This window comes from Mobula hypostoma, chromosome 9 (assembly GCF_963921235.1).
Source record: "Mobula hypostoma chromosome 9, sMobHyp1.1, whole genome shotgun sequence".
Lineage (NCBI taxonomy): Eukaryota > Metazoa > Chordata > Chondrichthyes > Myliobatiformes > Myliobatidae > Mobula > Mobula hypostoma.
Window position 1 is genome coordinate 844200 of NC_086105.1, and position 17866 is coordinate 862065.

At 45.9% G+C, this 17866-nt stretch overlaps 1 protein-coding gene across 5 annotated transcripts in view; it reads left to right on the plus strand.

The window, feature by feature from the left end:
- Window positions 1-17866, plus strand: part of tspan11 (tetraspanin 11) — a 121020-nt gene that overhangs the window by 70711 nt on the left and 32443 nt on the right. For 3 of the 5 annotated variants that reach the window (XM_063057564.1, XM_063057567.1, XM_063057566.1), the window contains 3 exons: window positions 1073-1231; window positions 14961-15047; window positions 17095-17185. In XM_063057564.1, coding sequence (XP_062913634.1) covers window positions 1073-1231; window positions 14961-15047; window positions 17095-17175 — 327 coding nt within the window. In that variant the 3' untranslated portion in view covers window positions 17176-17185. The remainder of the gene's footprint in view (window positions 1-1072; window positions 1232-14960; window positions 15048-17094; window positions 17186-17866) is intronic. The other 2 variants (XM_063057565.1, XM_063057568.1) reach the window with 2 other exon arrangements.

Sequence of the window (17866 nt, forward strand, 5' to 3'; positions counted from 1 at the left end):
CCAAGTACTTATCCAAATTTCTCTTAAATGTTGAAATCAAACTCAAATCCACCACTTGTGCTGGCAGCATGTACCATCTTCTGAGTGAAGAAGTTTCCCCTCATGTTCCCCTTAAACAGTTCAACTTTCACCCTTAACCCATGACTCCTAGTTTTCGTTTCACCCAATCTTAATGGAAAAAGCCTACATGCATTTACCCTATCTATACCCTTCATAATTTTGTATACCTGTATCAAATCTCCCAGTCTTCTACACACTAGAGAATAAAGTCCTAACCTATTTAACCTTGCCCAATAACTCAGGTCCTTAAGTCCTAACAACTTCCTTGTAAATTTTCTCTGCACTCTTTCACTCATTCACCTTTTTTCTGTAGGTAGGTGACCAAACCTGCACACAATACTCCAAATTAGGCTTCACCAATGACTTACACAACTTTAATATAACGTCCCTTGAAATAATTGTGGCTTTCTCTCTGTCTGCGAGGGGAGGTGGGAGATGACCGAGGGAATGCCCAGGGGATGTGAGTGAAAGTGGAGGGCTGTCTTTGATGTGGTGTTCAGCTGCTGTGTTCCTGTCATTGATGTCAATGCATCCTCCAGCTGCAGTGTTATTTCACGCTACGTGTGGTAAACAGGGCCATTCTACCTAACACTCTTGCCTGTTGCTGGAATCTCACAGCACAATCTCTCTCCTATTGTCTCTGACACCTAAGGCCATCTAATCCCATCTGTCTGTACATGGTCCATATCTCTCCATTCTCTGCCTATCCATGTGCCTCTCGAGTGTCTCTATCTTCTAACTGCATCCTCCACCACCACCATCCCTGACAGCACAATCCAGGTACCCACCACTCCTTGTGTAAAACAAAAATCACCCCCAGTAAATCTCCATCTCTGCACTGGAATTACCCAGTGGCCTATTTGGAGTGGAGAAGAAAGAACCCTCTCTCTGCCACTCAGTATGCCTCCCCTGAAGGTAGTGAACAATATAGAACGGCCCACAATGCTTAGTTTGACTTTGGCAAACAACATTCACCAGAAGATGACACTGACTGCGCCTTCCTCTGTTGTAGTTTAAGTGCTGTGGCAGCAACAGCTCGTCTGACTGGCAGGACAGTGTCTACATTCTCTCCCCTGACTCGGGTGACAGGCTTGTACCTGACAGTTGTTGTAAAACTGTAACAGAGGCCTGTGGCCAACGAGACCACCCATCAAATGTCTACAAGGTAGAGGTAAGAAACATTTTTTTGGAAGTGATACCTCATCAACTGTTAAATGTGTATTTGTACCAACATACTTACAATGGTCCTTGGTTCTGCTTGTCTCCTGGACCCCTCCTAGTGAAGGATGCCACCAGGAAGTAGGGTCTGTTCGCCTCTTGGACGCTGGAGAGGAAGAATTAAGATGAGCAGGAGAGTGAAGAAGGGGCTGGGTTGGGAGTTAGTTCCAAGGGGGTAGTGGGGATGAGGTAGTGACCACAATTCTGTCTCCTTTACTATAGTAACACACACAAGATGCTGGCCCAAAACGTCGACTGTATTTCTTCCTATAGATGCTGCCCAGCCTGCTGTGTTCCACCAGCATTTTGTGTGTGTTGCTTGAAGTTCCACCATCTGCAGATTTCCTCGTGTCTGCGTCCTTTACCATAGCACTGGAGAAGGATAGGAGGAGACAATTTGGGAAAATATTTAATTGTGGTAGGGGGAAATAAGATGCTATTAGGCAGGAACATAAATTGGAAAATATTCTCAGGGAAATGCACAACAGAAATGTGGCAAATATTCAGGGAACATTTGCATGGTGTTCTGTATAGGTACGTTCCATTGAGGCAGGGAAAAGATGGTGGGGTAAAAGAACCATGGTGTACAAAGAATGTAGAAAATCTAATTAAGAAAAGAAAAGCTTATGAAAGGTTCAAGAAACTAGGTACTGTTAGAGTTCTAGAAAATTACAAGGGTGCCAGGAAAGAGCTCAAGAATGAAATTAGGAGAGCTAGAAGGGGCCATGAGAAAGCTTTAGAGAGCAGGATTAAGGAAAACCCCAAACCATTCTACAAGTATGTGAAGAGCAAAGAGGATGAGCCGTGTGAGAATAGGACCAATCAGGTGTGATAGTGGAAACATGTGCATGGAGCCGGAGGGGGTAGCAGAGGTACTTAATGAATACTTTGTTTCAGTATTCACCAGGGGAAAAGATCTTGACAATTGTGGGGATGACTTACAGCAGACTGAACTGCTTAAGTGTATAGACGTTAAGAAAGAGGATGTGCTGGAGCTTTTGAAAAGCATCAAGCTGGATAAGTCTCCGGGACCGGATGAGATGTATCCCAGGCTACTGTGGGAGACGAGGGAGGAGACTGCTGAGCCTCCGACAATGATCTTTGCATCATCAATAGAGACGGGAGAAGTACCAGAGGATTGAAAGATTGCAAACATTGTTCCCTTGTTCAAGAAAGGGAGTAAAGATAACCCAGGAAATTATATAGACCAGTGAGTCTGACTTCAGTGGTGGGCAAGTTGTTGGACAAGATCCTGAGAGGCAGGTTTTATGAGCATTTATAGAGACATAATCTAATTAGGGATAGTCAGCATGGCTTTGTGAAGGGCAGGTTAGGTTGTGCCTTACGAACTTGATTGAATTTTTTGAGGATATAACAAAAGACATTGATGGAGGTAGAGCAGTAGATGTAGTGTATATGGACTTCGGTAAGGTATTTGATAAGGTACCTCATGCAAGGCTCCTATCAGAAAATAAGGAGGCATGGGATCCAAGGAGACCTTGCTTCCTGGACCCAGAATTGACTTGCCAACAGAAGGCAAAGGGTGGTTGTAGATGGTTAGTATTCTGCATGGAGGTTAGTGACCAGTGGTGATCCACAGGGATCTGTTCTGGGACCCCTCCTGTTTGTGATTTTTATAAATGACCTGGATGAGGAAGTAGAAGGGTGGGTTAGTAAGTTTGCTGATGACACAAAAGTTGGGGTGTTGTGGATAGTCTGGAGGGTTGTCAGAGGTTACAGCACGGCATGGATAGGGTGCAGAACTGGGTTGAGAAATGGCAGATGGAGTTCAACCCAGATAAGTGTGAAGTAGTTCATTTTGGTAGGTCAAATTTGATGACAGAATATAATGGTAAGACTCTTGGCAGTGTGGAAGATCAGCGAAATCTTGGGGGTCCATGTCCATAGGACGCTCAAATCTGCTGTGCAGATTGACAGTGTTGTTAAGAAGGCATATGGTATGTTAGCCTTCATCAGCTGTGGGATTGAGTTCAAAAGATGTGAGGTAATGTTACAGCTATATAAGACCTCAGTAAGTCCCCACTTGGAGTACTATATTCTGCTCTGGTCACTTCATTACAGGAAGGATATGGATACTATAGAGAGAGAGCACAGAGGAGATTTACAAAGATGTTGCCTGGATTGGAGAGTATGCCTTATGAGAGTAGGTTGAGTAAACTCGGCCTTTTCTCCTTAGAGCTGCAGAGGATGAGAGGTGACCTGATAGAGGTGTATAACATGATGAGAGGCATTGATCGTGTGTTTAGCGAGAGGTTTTCTTCTAGGGATGAAATGGCTAACACAAGGAGGCATAGTTTTAAAGTGCTTGGAAATAGGTACAGAGGGGATGTGAGGGGTAAGTTATTCACACAGAGAATGGTGGGTTAGTGGAATGCACTGCTGGCGGCGGTGCTAAACGTAGATACAATAGGGTTTTTGAGACTCTCAGATGGGTACACGGAACTTAGAAAATTAGAGGGCTATGCGGTAGGGAAATTCTAGATAGTTCTAGTGTAAGTTACGTGGTCGGCACAACATTGTGGGCCGAAGAGCCTGTAATGTGCTGTAGATTTCTATGTTTTTATGTATTTTATGTTAACTCCAAGGTAAAGGTATCAATGGATGATGAGATTTGTTGATTGCTCTTGGAGGTGTTGAGGCTGGAGGAATCTTCCATTGATGCTGCACCTTCAGTGATAGTTTACTCCTCTTCCCTGAGCTGAGATCTAAACTTCACACCAAGGAATGCTGTCAGTTTCGTGGGTGTGACTGCACAACTTTCCGTCGTGATTCCTGCTCTGTGTAAGTGAGGGTTGGGGGATGTAGGCAGGGAGGCAGTTGCCTGGTGTGTGAAGGCAACATGACCTCATTGAAGGTAGAGTCCTGGATAGAACCATAGAACCATAGAAACCACAGCACAGAAACAGGCCTTTTGGCCCTTCTTGGCTGTGCCGAACCATTTTCTGCCTAGTCCCACTGACCTGCACACGGACCATATCCCTCCATACACCTCCCAACCATGTATCTGTCCAATTTATTCTTAAATGTTAAAAAAGAACCCGCATTTACCACCTCATCTGGCAGCTCATTCCACACTCCCACCACTCTCTGTGTGAAGAAGCCCCCCACTAATGTTCCCTTTAAACTTTTCCCCCCTCACCCTTAACCCATGTCCTCTGGTTTTTTTCTCCCCTTGCCTCAGTGGATAAAGCCTGCTTGCATTCACTCTATCTATACGCATCATAATTTTATATACCTCTATCAAATCTCCCCTCATTCTTCTACACTCCAGGGAATAAAGTCCTAACCTATTCAACCTTTCTCTGTAACTGAGTTTCTCAAGTCCCGGCAACATCCTTGTAAACCTTCTCTGCACTCTTTCAACCTTATTTATATCCTTCCTGTAATTTGGTGACCAAAACGGAACACAATACTCCAGATTCGGCCTCACCAATTCCTTATACAACCTCATCATAACATTCCAACTCTTATACTCAATACTTCGATTAATAAAGGCCAATGTACCAAAAGCTCTCTTTACGACCCTACCTACCTGTGATGACACTTTTAGGGAATTTTGTATCTGTATTCCCAGATCCCTCTGTTCCACTGCACTCCTCAGTGCCTTACCATTAACCCTGTACGTTCTACGTTGGTTTGTCCTTCCAACGTGCAATACCTCACACTTGTCTGTATTAAACTCCATCTGCCATTTTTCAGCCCATTTTTCCAACTGGTCCAAGTCCCTCTGCAGGCTCTGAAAACCTTCCTCACTGTCTACTACACCTCCAATCTTTGTATCATCAGCAAATTTGCTGAGCCAATTTACCACATTATCATCCAGATCATTGATATAGATGACAAATAGCAATGGACCCAGCACTGATCCCTGTGGCACACCACTAGTCACAGGCCTCCACTTGGAGAAGCAATTTTCTACTACCACTCTTTGGCTTCTTCCATTGAGCCAGTGTCTAATCCAATTTACCACCTTTCCATGTATACCTAGCGACTGAATTTTCCTAACTAACCTCCCATGCGGGACCTTGTCAAAGGCCTTACTGAAGTCCATGTAGACAATATCCACTGCCTTCCCTTCATCCACTTTCCTGGTAACCGCCTCGAAAAACTCCAACAGATTGGTCAAACATGACCTACCACGCACAAAGCCATGTTGACTCTCCCTAATAAGTCCCTGTCTATCCAAATGCTTGTAGATTCTGTCTCTTAGTACTCCCTCCAATAACTTACCTACTACCGACGTTAAACTTACTGGCATATAATTTCCCAGATTACTTTTCGATCCTTTTTTAAACAACGGAACAACATGAGCCACTCTCCAATCCTCCGGCACCTCACCTGTAGACAGCGACATTTTAAATATTTCTGCCAGGGCCCCCGCAATTTCAACACTAGTCTCCTCCAAGGTCCGAGGGAACACCCTGTCAGGTCCCGGGGATTTATCCACTTTAATTTTCCTCAAGATTGCAAGGACCTCCTCCTTTTCGATCTGTACAGTTTCCATGATCTCACTACTTGTTTCCCTTAATTCCATAGACTTCATGCCAGTTTCCTTAGTAAATACAGATGCAAAAAGCCTGTTTAAGATCTCCCTCATTTCCTTTGGTTCCACACATTGCCGACCACTCTGATCTTCAAGAGGACCAATTTTATCCCTTACAATCCTTTTGCTCATAATATACCTGTAAAAACTCTTTGGATTATCCTTCACTTTGACTGCCAAGGCAACCTCATGTCTTCTTTTAGCCCTCCTGATTTCTTTCTTAAGTATTTTCTTGCACTTCTTATACTCCCCAAGCACCTTATATACTCCCTGCTTCCTATACACGTCATACAACTCTCTCTTCTTCTTTATCAGAGTTGCAATATCCCTTGAGAACCAAGGTTCCTTATTCCTATTCACTTTACCTTTAATCCTGACAGGAACATACAAATTCTGCACTCTCAAAATTTCTCCTTTGAAGGCTTCCCACCTACCAATCACATCCTTGCCAGAGAACAACCTGTCCCAATCCACACTTTCTAGATCCTTTCTCATTTCTTCAAATTTGGCCTTCTTCCAGTTAAGAACCTCAACTCTAGGACCAGATCTATCCTTGTCCATGATCAAGTTGAAACTAATGATGTTATGATCACTGGAACCAAAGTGCTCCCCTACACAGACTTCTATCACTTGTCCTAACTCGTTTCCTAACAGGAGATCCAATATTGCATCCCCTCTAGTTGGTCCCTCTATATATTGATTTAGAAAACTTTTCTGAACACATTTTACAAACTCTAAACCATTTAGACCCCTAACAGTATGGGAGACCCAATCAATATATGGAAAATTAAAATCCCCTACCACCACAACTTTATGTTTCCTGCAGTTGCCTGCTATCTCTCTGCAGATTTGCTCTTCCAAGTCTCGTTGACTATCGGGTGGTTTGTAATACAATCCCACTGATGTGGCCATACCTTTCCTGTTTCTCAGCTCCACCCATAAGGACTCAGTAGACAAGCCCTCTAATCTGTCCTGCCTGAGCACTGATGTAATATTTTCCCTAACAAGCAATGCTACTCCCCCACCTTTCATTCCTCTGCCTCGATCACATCTGAAACATCAGAACCCTGGAATATTAAGCTGCCAGTCCTGCCCCTCCTGTAGCCAAGTTTCACTCATTGCTATAACGTCATAATTCCATGTGTCAATCCACGCCCTCAACTCATCCGCCTTCCCCGCAATACTCCTAGCATTGAAATATATACACCTCAGAAGATTTTTACCACCACTCACAACCTTTCTATCAGCGGATTTGCTTGAACTTCTAACATCATTTATTTTCACCCCAGCCACACTGTCAGCTCTGGCACACTGGTTCCCATCCCCCTGCAATCAAGTGCCTGATCACCATCGTAGGAATAATATGTGTTACAGGAATTCTAGAAGAACCTCACAGTGACCTTCTTACTGACCTGTCGGAATATACAAACGTGGAGGTCCTGAAAGTCTTCAGAACTTGGTGACATTCCAGGAGTTTAATGAGCTAGGCAATAGTGTGTAAAGTTAATGGATGCATGTATGCCATTGTACCAATTCACTTTCCACTCTTTTAGGCTCTTGTTTGTTCAGAAGATGTGATGTCACTGACAAAGCCAGCACTCATTGGCCACACGAAATGTCCCCACACTGAAGGGTAATTAAAGCTCACTGTGTCTGGGGTCACACAATCCATGCTAGGCAAGGACCACAGACTTCTGCCGCTGAAGGAGTTCAGAGAAACAGAGAATATTTGACAATCTGAGATTCTCAGTTTTTGTCAAGAATATTGCTTTCTTTTTGAATCATAGGGAAGTACAGTACAGAAACAGGCCCTTCAGTCCATCTAGTCCATGCTGAAACCTTTAAACTGCCTACTCTCATCGACCTTCACTGAGATAATAGCCCTACCATCCATGTACTTGTCTAAACTTCTCCGAAACATTGAAATGGAGCTCGCATGCACCACTTGCACTGGTAGCTCATTCCACACTTTCACAAACCTCTGAGTGAAGAATTTTCCCCTCATATTCCATAGAAACACAGAAAACCTACAGCACAATACAGGCCTTTCGGCCCACAAAGTTGTGCAGAACATGTTCCTACCTTAGAACTACCTAGGCTTTACTCATAGCCCTCTATTTTTCTAAGGTCCATGTAGCCCCCCAGGAGTCTCTTAAAAGACCCTATCATTTCTGCCTCCACCACTGCCGCTGGCAGCCCATTCCACGCACTCACCACTCTCTGCGTTTATAAAAAAAAAACTTACCCCGACATCTCCTCTGTATCTACTTCCAAGCACTTTAAAACTATGCCCTATTGTGCGAGCCATTTCAGCCCTGGGGAAAAGCCTCTGAGTGTCCACACGATCAATGCCTCTCATTATCTTATACACCTCTATCAGGTCACCTCTTGTCCTCCATCGCTCCAAGGAGAAAAAGCCGGGTTCACTCAACTTATTCTCATAAAGCATGCTCCCCAATCCAGGCAACATCCTTGAAAATCTCCTCTGCACCCTTTCTATGGTTTCCACGTCCTTCCTGCAGTGAGTCATAGTCATAGTCACCAGGACCTCCCACATCTGACACCGAGCCCAGAAAACTGGCCTCACACACATACTTTCTGTCTTTATCTTAAACAGGTAACCTACCTGGCCTCGACCCTTTATCGCCTAAGCTCCGTTGAGCCAAAGCCTTCCTACTCAGTCTCCCACTACTCCGACACCCGCTTCTCTGACGCCTGCTCTGTAAATCTGTCTTCTTTTTAAACTCTTCCCGCTGTTCTCACTGGCTGACCTCCGTGCGCTTGCACAGTCGTGCCCCGTTCAAACCGCTGAAGAAATAACCCATAAACTTTTCACCTTTCACCCTTAACCCATGGCCTCTGGTTGTAGTCCCACCCAACCCTCAATAGAAAAAGCCTGCTTGCATGTACCCTATCTGTACCCTTAATGTTGTTATAGCCAGGGGTGGTAATGGGGACAAGCTCCCACTACCTTTTAAATGCTCCCAATGGCATCTGCCTCAAATAGCCTCTGGCAACCAAGTCCAGCTCCCAGCCTTCACATGTGGCTAAGCTACTGAGCCTGATAGAACCATTTCTACTGACAGGAGAAGGGGCAAAGGTGGTTTACTGGCACCTTAAAACTAGTTTCTTTCAGCAGATGGGGCTCATTAGCCGTGGTTGGCAGCTCATCTAAGAGAAGGGAAACTCTGATGTCAAACCTCTGTTCCCTTGTGGCTATACCTACTCATGGGGTAGGCTTCAGGGATAAACCCCGAGGGAAATATCTGGAGCTGGAGTCCCTAAGACTTCAATGCTGACTGGCAGCTCCTGTGACACTGCTGGACACCAAACTGTATCAGTGTCTGCCGTTTCTTTGCGTTCATCAGATGTGTGGAAAGGGAGAGCTTATTGCATGGGCAACAGCTTGCTCTCCATATTGTTCTGCCCAGGCTTGTGTGTCTAGACAGCTAGGACATAATATCCATGGTTAACTCTGACCAACGGAGGCCTTTATCACCCTTCAAAGTCTCCACTCTGACTCTGTCTTACTCATTCCTTCCTTATAACTCAGGCCCTGCAGATGTGCAACATCCTTCTAAATTGTCTCTGTACTCTTTCAATCTTATTTACATCTTTCCTGTAGGTAGGTGACTAAAACTGCACACAATGCTCCAAATTAGGCCTCACCAATATCTTATACAATTTCATTGTAAGATCCCATCTCCTGTATTCAATACATTGAATTATGAAAGCCAATGTACCAAAAGCCTTCTTTATGACCATGTCTACCTGTGATGCCACTTTCAACAAATTATGGACCTGTGTTCCCAGATCCCTTTGTCCTATCACACTCTTCAGTGCCCTACCATTCTCTGTGTAAGACCTATCCTGGTAGGTCCTACCAAAGTGCAAAACCTTGCACTTGTCTGCATTAAGTTCCATCTACCATTTTTCAGTCCATTTTATCAGCTGGTCCAGATCCCTCTGCAAGCCATGATAGCCTTCTTCACTGTCCACTTCACCCCAATCTTGGTGTCATCCACAAATTTGCTGATCCAGTTAACCACATTATCATCCAGGTCTTTGATATAGATGACAAACAACAGTGGACCCAGCACTGATCATTGCGGCACACTATTAGTCTCAGGCCTTCAGTCAGAGAGACAACCTTGTACTACCACTCTCTGACTTCTCCCGTAAAGCCAATGTCCAATCCAATTTACTACCTCATCTTGAATGCTGAGCGACTGAACTTTTTTGACCAACATCCCATGTGGAACCTTGACAAATGCCTTGCTAAAGTCCACGTAGACAACATCCACTGCCTTGCCTTCATTAACTTTCCTAGTAACTTCCTTGAAAAACTTGATGCCGCTTTGCCTCACTTCTATAGCTTCTGTGTCCGTCTCCCGAGTAAGTTTAGATGTGAAAAATTATTTCAGAGCTCCTCCATCTGTTTTGGCTCCACATATGCAATTCCATGCTGATCCTCCAGTGGACCAGTTTTGTCTTTTGCGGTCATTTTGCTTTTAACGTATCTGCAGAATCCTTGAGGATTCTCCTACATCTTGTCTGCTAGAGCAACTTCATGCCTTCTTTTATCCCTCCTGATTTCTTTCTTAAGTATTCTCTTGCTTTTCTTATACTCCATAAGCACCTCATTTGTTCTCTCCTGATTATACCTGCTATGGACCTCTTTTTTATTTCTTAACCAGGGCCTCGATATCTCTTGAAAACCAAGGTTCCCGACACTTGTTATCTTTACCTTTTATTCTGAAAGATACATGCAGGCTTTTCAAAATTTTGCTTTTGAAGGCCTCCCACTTACCAAGCACACCTTTGCCAGAAAACAGTCTATTCCAATCCACACTTCCTAGATCATTGTTGAGAACATCAAAATTGGCCTTTCTCCAAATTAGAATCTCAACCCGCGGACCAGAAGTATCTTTTTGCATCTTTACTTTGACACTAATGGCACCGTGGTGACTAGATGCAAAGTGTTCCCCTACACAATCTGCTGTCACTTGCCTTGTCTCATTCCCTAACAGCAAATCCAATATCGCACACTCTCTCATTGGGCCTTCTACATACTGATTAAGGAAATTTTCCTGAACACATTTGACGAACTCTACCCATCTAGTCCTTTTACAGTTTGGGAGTCCCAGTCAATATGTGGAAAGTTAAAATCACCGACTATAACAACCTTACGTTTCTTGTAGCAGTCTGTGATCTCTCTACAAATTAGTTCCTCCAGATCCCTCAGATTGCTGGGTGGTCTGTAATGTAGCCCCATTAACGTGCTCATACCTTTCTTATTTCTCAGTCCCAGCTACAGCGCCTCACTAGTCGAGTTCTCCAGTCTGTCCTGACGGAGCACTGCCGTGACATTTTCCCTGACTAGTAACAACACCCCTCCTCCTTTAATCCCTCCCGCTCTGTCACGTCTAGAACAAAAGAACCCTCAGAATATTAAGCTGCCAGTCCTGCTCCTCCTGCAACCAAGTCTCACCAATGTCTACAATGTCATAATTCCAGGTTTGATCCATGTCCCTGGGTTCATCCACCTTTCCTACGATACCTCTTGCATTGAAATATATGCAGCTCAGGTCATGAGTCACGCCATGCTCAACTTTTTGATTCCTGACTTTGTCTGAGATCTTACCAATGTCTGCCTCCACAACCTCTCCACTAACTGTTCTGGCACTCTGGTTCCCAACTCTAGTGTAAACCCCACCATGCAGCATTAGCAAACCTTCCTGCTAGGATATTAGTTCCCTTCCAGTTAAGGTGCAAACCATCTCTTCTATACAGGACCAACCTTCCCTGGAAGAGAGCCCAATGGTCCTAAATCTTATGCCCTCCCTCCTACACCAACTCTTTCGCCATATGTTAAACTGTATAATCATCCTATTTCTGGTTTCACTAACACATGGTAGCAACCCTGGAGGTCCTTCCCTCTAACTTAGCATCTAACTCCCTGAACTCTCTTTGCAGAACCTCATCATTCGTTCTACCTATGTCATTAGTACCTGCATTGACAAATAACCTCTGGCTGTTCACCATCCCTCTTAAGAATGCTGAGGACTCGACCAGAGATGACCCAGACCCTGCCACCTGGGAGGCAACATAGCATCTGGGAATCTCAAAGAACCCTCTTTCTATTTCTCAAACTAGCAAATCCCCTATCACCATTGCGTGCTCCTTCTTTTCCCTTCCAAGTCACTGAGCCAGACTTAGTGCTAGAGAGCCGACTGCTCTGACCTTCTTGTGTGAGGTCATTCCCCGCCCCCCTCCCCACTAACAATATCCAAAGTGATATACCTGTTGTTGAGGGGGATGGCCGCAGGGTACTCTGCACTGGCTCCTTCACCCATTTCCCCTTCCTGACTGTCACCCAGTCTCCTGTGTCCTGCACCTTGGGTGTAACCACCTCTCTATATCTCCCATCTATCACTTCTTCAGCCTCGAGAATGATCCAGAGTTCAGGCAGTCCCGGCTCCAACTCCTTAACTGCGGATTGTTAGAAGCTGCAGCTGGATGCACTTCTCACAGTTGTGGTTGTCAGGGTCACCGGAGGCCCCCCTGTCTTCCCATATCCTGCAAGAGGAGCATTCCACTATCCTGCCTGACATCTCTACTGCCCAGCTGAGGAAATGCAAAGAGGCAGGGCAAACCTCTACCTGCATGTTTTTGTTTTTGCTTTCTCTGACTGAAGCCTCCATGAGCTAAAGGCTCAAAATCTCCACTCACCTGACTCTGTCCACTCTGATGAGGGCCACTCAGCTTGCCCCTGCCTTATTTTAATTTGTTTTTGCTAATCACTCCAAAATGTGGACTGGTCACTGGTCCAAGCTTCTGGAACACTGCAGCAGAGAAACAAGCCTTTTGGTCCATGCTCAGTTATTAACCGGTCTAGTCCCATCGACCTGCACTTGTACCATGGCCTTCCCGTCCACATACCTATCCAAGTTTCTCTTCAATGTGGAATTCAAACCTCATTCCTGATGGCAGCAGCAAGAACACATCATGGCCTAGATGGTGGGAGTCCTTGATGGATGCTGCTTTCCTACAACCATGCTCAATTGTGGGAGAGATTTACCCTGATGGACTGGGCTGCTTCCACTAGTTTTTGTAGGCTTTTCAATTCAGGGGCATTGATGTTTCCATACCAGGCCATGACGTAACCAGTCAGTACATGGTCCACCACATATCTATAGAAATTTTTCAGTTTTACATAATGTGTCTAATCTTTGCAAACTTCTAAGGAAGTAAAGGTGCTGTTGTGCCTTCTGTGTGACTGTTACTGGTCCCCGTGGTGTGATTGTTACTGTTCCCCACTGTGTGTGACTGTTACTGTCCCCTGCAGTGAGACTGTGTGACTGTTACTGTTCCCTGCAGTGAGACTGTCTGACTGTTACTGTCCCTGCAGTGTGACAGTGTGACTGTTACTGCTCACACAGTGAGACTGTGTGACTGTTACTGTTCCCTGCAGTGTGACTGTTACTGCTCCCCTTGGTGTGACTGTTACTGTTCCCTGCAGTGAGACTGTGACTAACTGTTACTGCTCCCGCAGTGTGATTGTTACTGTCCCCTGCAGTGAGACTGTGTGACTGTTACTGTTCCCTGCAGTGTGACTGTGTGACTGTTACTGCTCACGCAGTGAGACTGTGTGACTGTTACTGCACACGCAGTGAAACTGTCTGACCGTTACTGTTCCCTGCAGTGTGACAGTGTGACTGTTGCTGCTCACGCAGTGAGACTGTGTGACTGTTACTGTTCCCTGCAGTGTGACTGTTACTGCTCCCCTTGGTGTGACTGTTACTGTTCCCTGCAGTGAGACTGTGACTAACTGTTACTGCTCCCGCAGTGTGATTGTTACTGTCCCCTGCAGTGAGACTGTGTGACTGTTACTGTTCCCTGCAGTGTGACTGTGTGACTGTTACTGCTCACGCAGTGAGACTGTGTGACTGTTACTGCACACGCAGTGAAACTGTCTGACCGTTACTGTTCCCTGCAGTGTGACAGTGTGACTGTTACTGCTCACACAGTGAGACTGTGTGACTGTTACTGTTCCCTGCAGTGTGACTGTTACTGCTCCCCTTGGTGTGACTGTTACTGTTCCCTGCAGTGAGACTGTGACTAACTGTTACTGCTCCCGCAGTGTGATTGTTACTGTCCCCTGCAGTGAGACTGTGTGACTGTTACTGTTCCCTGCAGTGTGACTGTGTGACTGTTACTGCTCACGCAGTGAGACTGTGTGACTGTTACTGCACACGCAGTGAAACTGTCTGACCGTTACTGTTCCCTGCAGTGTGACAGTGTGACTGTTGCTGCTCACGCAGTGAGACTGTGTGACTGTTACTGTTCCCTGCAGTGTGACTGTTACTGCTCCCCTTGGTGTGACTGTTACTGTTCCCTGCAGTGAGACTGTGACTAACTGTTACTGCTCCCGCAGTGTGATTGTTACTGTCCCCTGCAGTGAGACTGTGTGACTGTTACTGTTCCCTGCAGTGTGACTGTGTGACTGTTACTGCTCACGCAGTGAGACTGTGTGACTGTTACTGCACACGCAGTGAAACTGTCTGACCGTTACTGTTCCCTGCAGTGTGACAGTGTGACTGTTGCTGCTCACGCAGTGAGACTGTGTGACTGTTACTGTTCCCTACAGTGAGACTGTCGTTGGCAATTGCAGAAGGTGACTCACCTCCACCTTCTCTGGAGCAGTTAAGGGTGGTTAATAAATGCTAGCTATATCTGTGAATCAATTAACAAATATATAATCTCTGAATAATCATTTCTGTGATATAAAATCATCCTCTTGCGTCTGTGTGCAGAGTTATGCATCCGGGGGAGACGAAGCTCAGCTCTGGCTGATCTTGTAGGTCATTACCCTCCCTTCCCCTCCTTCTCTCCAGCACTAGACTATTCATTATCACCTAGCCTGAACCATCAGTCACTCACTGGATCTTCCTGTGTAAATGGAAATGTTTCCCCACTGTCCATTGTTTTGTACACTGTCACGATATTTGCTTTGCTCCAGGTTTCAGTGCGCGTTTCTGTGTTACTGCACGGAATCCTGGCACAGGGTTTGGGCCAATTTGAAGCATTGTGTGTTTTCTTTGGAATGTATTGGCAGGGAGGATGCCTCGTCGTCCTGGAGCAGGTACTTGCAGATCACCTGTTGATCATGGGAGCTTTTGGCATTGGCGTGGCCTGCCTGCAGGTAATCCTACCATGTGTCAAGGGGTGTGCAAACGTGTTGTAGGGAGGGGGGCAAACATGGCAGGGGGAGGGGTGGGGGAAGGGGTAAACCGTGTCAGAGGGACGTGTGCAAGGGAACATGCAAGTAGGGGAGATAAGTGTGTTGGGGACAAGCATGTTGGGGGAACAAGTTTGTCAAAGGCAAATATTTTGTGGAGAACAAGCATGTTTGGGAGGTATATTAGAAACATAGAAAATAGGTGCAGGAGTAGGCCATTCGGCCCTTCGAGCCTGCACCGCCATTTATTATGATCATGGCTGATCATCCAACTCAGAACCCCGCCCCAGCCTTCCCTCCATACCCCCTGACCCCTGTAGCCACGAGGGCCATATCTAACTCCCTCTTAAACATAGCCAATGAACTGGCCTCAACAGTTTCCTGTGGCAGAGAATTCCACAGATTCACCACTCTCTGTGTGAAGAAGTTTTTCCTAATCTCGGTCCTAAAAGGCTTCCCCTCTATCCTCAAACTGTGACCCCTCGTTCTGGACTTCCCCAACATCGGGAACAATCTTCCTGCATCCAGCCTGTCCAATCCCTTTAGGATCTTATACGTTTCAATCAGATCCCCCCTCAATCTTCTAAATTCCAACGAGTACAAGCCCAGTTCATCCAGTCTTTCTTCATATGAAAGTCCTGCCATCCCAGGAATCAATCTGGTGAACCTTCTTTGTACTCCCTCTATGGCAAAGATGTCTTTCCTCAGATTAGGGGACCAAAACTGCACACAATACTCCAGGTGTGGTCTCACCAAGGCCTTGTACAACTGCAGTAGTACCTCCCTGCTCCTGTACTCGAATCCTCTCGCTATAAATGCCAGCATACCATTCGCCTTTTTCACCGCCTGCTGTACCTGCATGCCCACTTTCAATGACTGGTATATAATGACACCCAGGTCTCATTGCACCTCCCCTTTTCCTAATCGGCCACCATTCAGATAATAATCTGTTTTCCTATTTTTGCCCCCAAAGTGGATAACTTCACATTTATCCACATTAAATTGCATCTGCCATGAGTTTGCCCACTCACCCAACCTATCCAAGTCACCCTGCATCCTCTTAGCATCCTCCTCACTGCTAACACTGCCACCCAGCTTCGTGTCATCCGCAAACTTGGAGATGCTGCATTTAATTCCCTCATCCAAGTCATTAATATATATTGTAAACAACTGGGGTCCCAGCACTGAGCCTTGCGGTACCCCACTAGTCACCGCCTGCCATTCTGAAAAGGTCCCGTTTATTCCCACTCTTTGCTTCCTGTCTGCTAACCAATTCTCCACCCACACCAATACCTTACCCCCAATACCGTGTGCTTTAAGTTTGCACACTAATCTCCTGTGTGGGACCTTGTCAAAAGCCTTTTGAAAATCCAAATCTAATCCGTGGCATGGAAAGATCCCATTGAAGGGGCAGCTGGACATGAGTTTGATGTGCTGACGACTCAGCTGGGGCAGGAGGCTGGGGTCTGTTGTTCCTTTACCCTAGTTTGATTCCTGATAATGAGCCCTTGGGGATGGGACACAGCAAAGGCCTGCCTGCCTGTGGTAGACTGAAGGGTAAAGGCTCAGTCACGTGGGTAATTACAAACTGTGACATCCATCTGAAGAGGCTCAACATTGGGGTGGTGTTAGGTTCAGCGTCTGATGTGAAATCCTGTTTACGTCGGTGTTTGTTCACTGACAACAATAACCAGGGAGAAACGACAGAGTCAGAGACAAACAGTGGTGCGGTGTGGCGGTGAGGATTCTGTGCTGAAAGACCAGTGGAGTGCAGGGAACATCAGGGAATGAACAGTTCGATGGGTAGAACGGCCTTAGATTCTGTGAGGCTGCAAGCTCTTGCCATCAGCACAGTCTGTACAAGACATGCCTATGTTCTCCCAGTCTGTTGGGACGTGATATTTGCTGGTGTTTTACAGTAGGTTTCAGAGCAGGGATGTTCTGTCACTCTGCTAGCTATACAACGGGTTTTCTGTGGCTCATTCTGAAGCTGCTGTTGTTTGCCCGGCAGCTGATTGGAGCCGGAACAACTGCCTGTTTCATCTGTGTGATCATCAGAGAGGAGGAGGAGGTGGAGTTTTTCCAGCGCTGATGGCTTGCCTGTGAGTGTGCGCACACTGATACCACTGTCTGCACCTTTGCCCAGCTTTTCTCATCAACGGCCTTTGCATTGAATCTTTCAGTTGCTTTCATTGCACAGTGCACTGAGCTGTTGTTTTCACCGGCGGGTTTTGGAAGGAGAGACCACCTCACGCCACAACAGTACCAGGGCTCCAGGCACCTTGAATTGGTTCACCTGTGTCAAGGTTCAAGATTCAAGTTTATTTATCATGTGTACATCTAAACCTGCATCGATTGCATTAGCAGCCCAGAAGTGTCACCCCACATTCTGGTGCCAATATAGCAGGAAAACAATGCACAGCACAACGAGCAACAAAGCAACAACAGCAAAACACGGCCCTGCTCCTCCCTCCCACCCTTTCGCACACAAAATCCTCGAACCTCAAGACACCCCACTTTGCTGGGTGGCTGCAGCTCCAACACCACTCCCGATGCCTGGGAGTATTGTGTACAGGAGTTGGGATGTTATGGGGAGGTTGTATAAGACATTGATGAGGCCAAATTTGGAGTGTTGTGTGCAGTTCTGGTCACCTAATTATAAGAAGGACATCAGTAAGATTGAAAGAGTGCAGAGAAGATTTACTAGGATGTTTTCTGGTCTTCTGGAGTTGAGTTACGGGGAAAGATTGAACAAGATAGGACTTTATTCCTTGGAGCGTAGA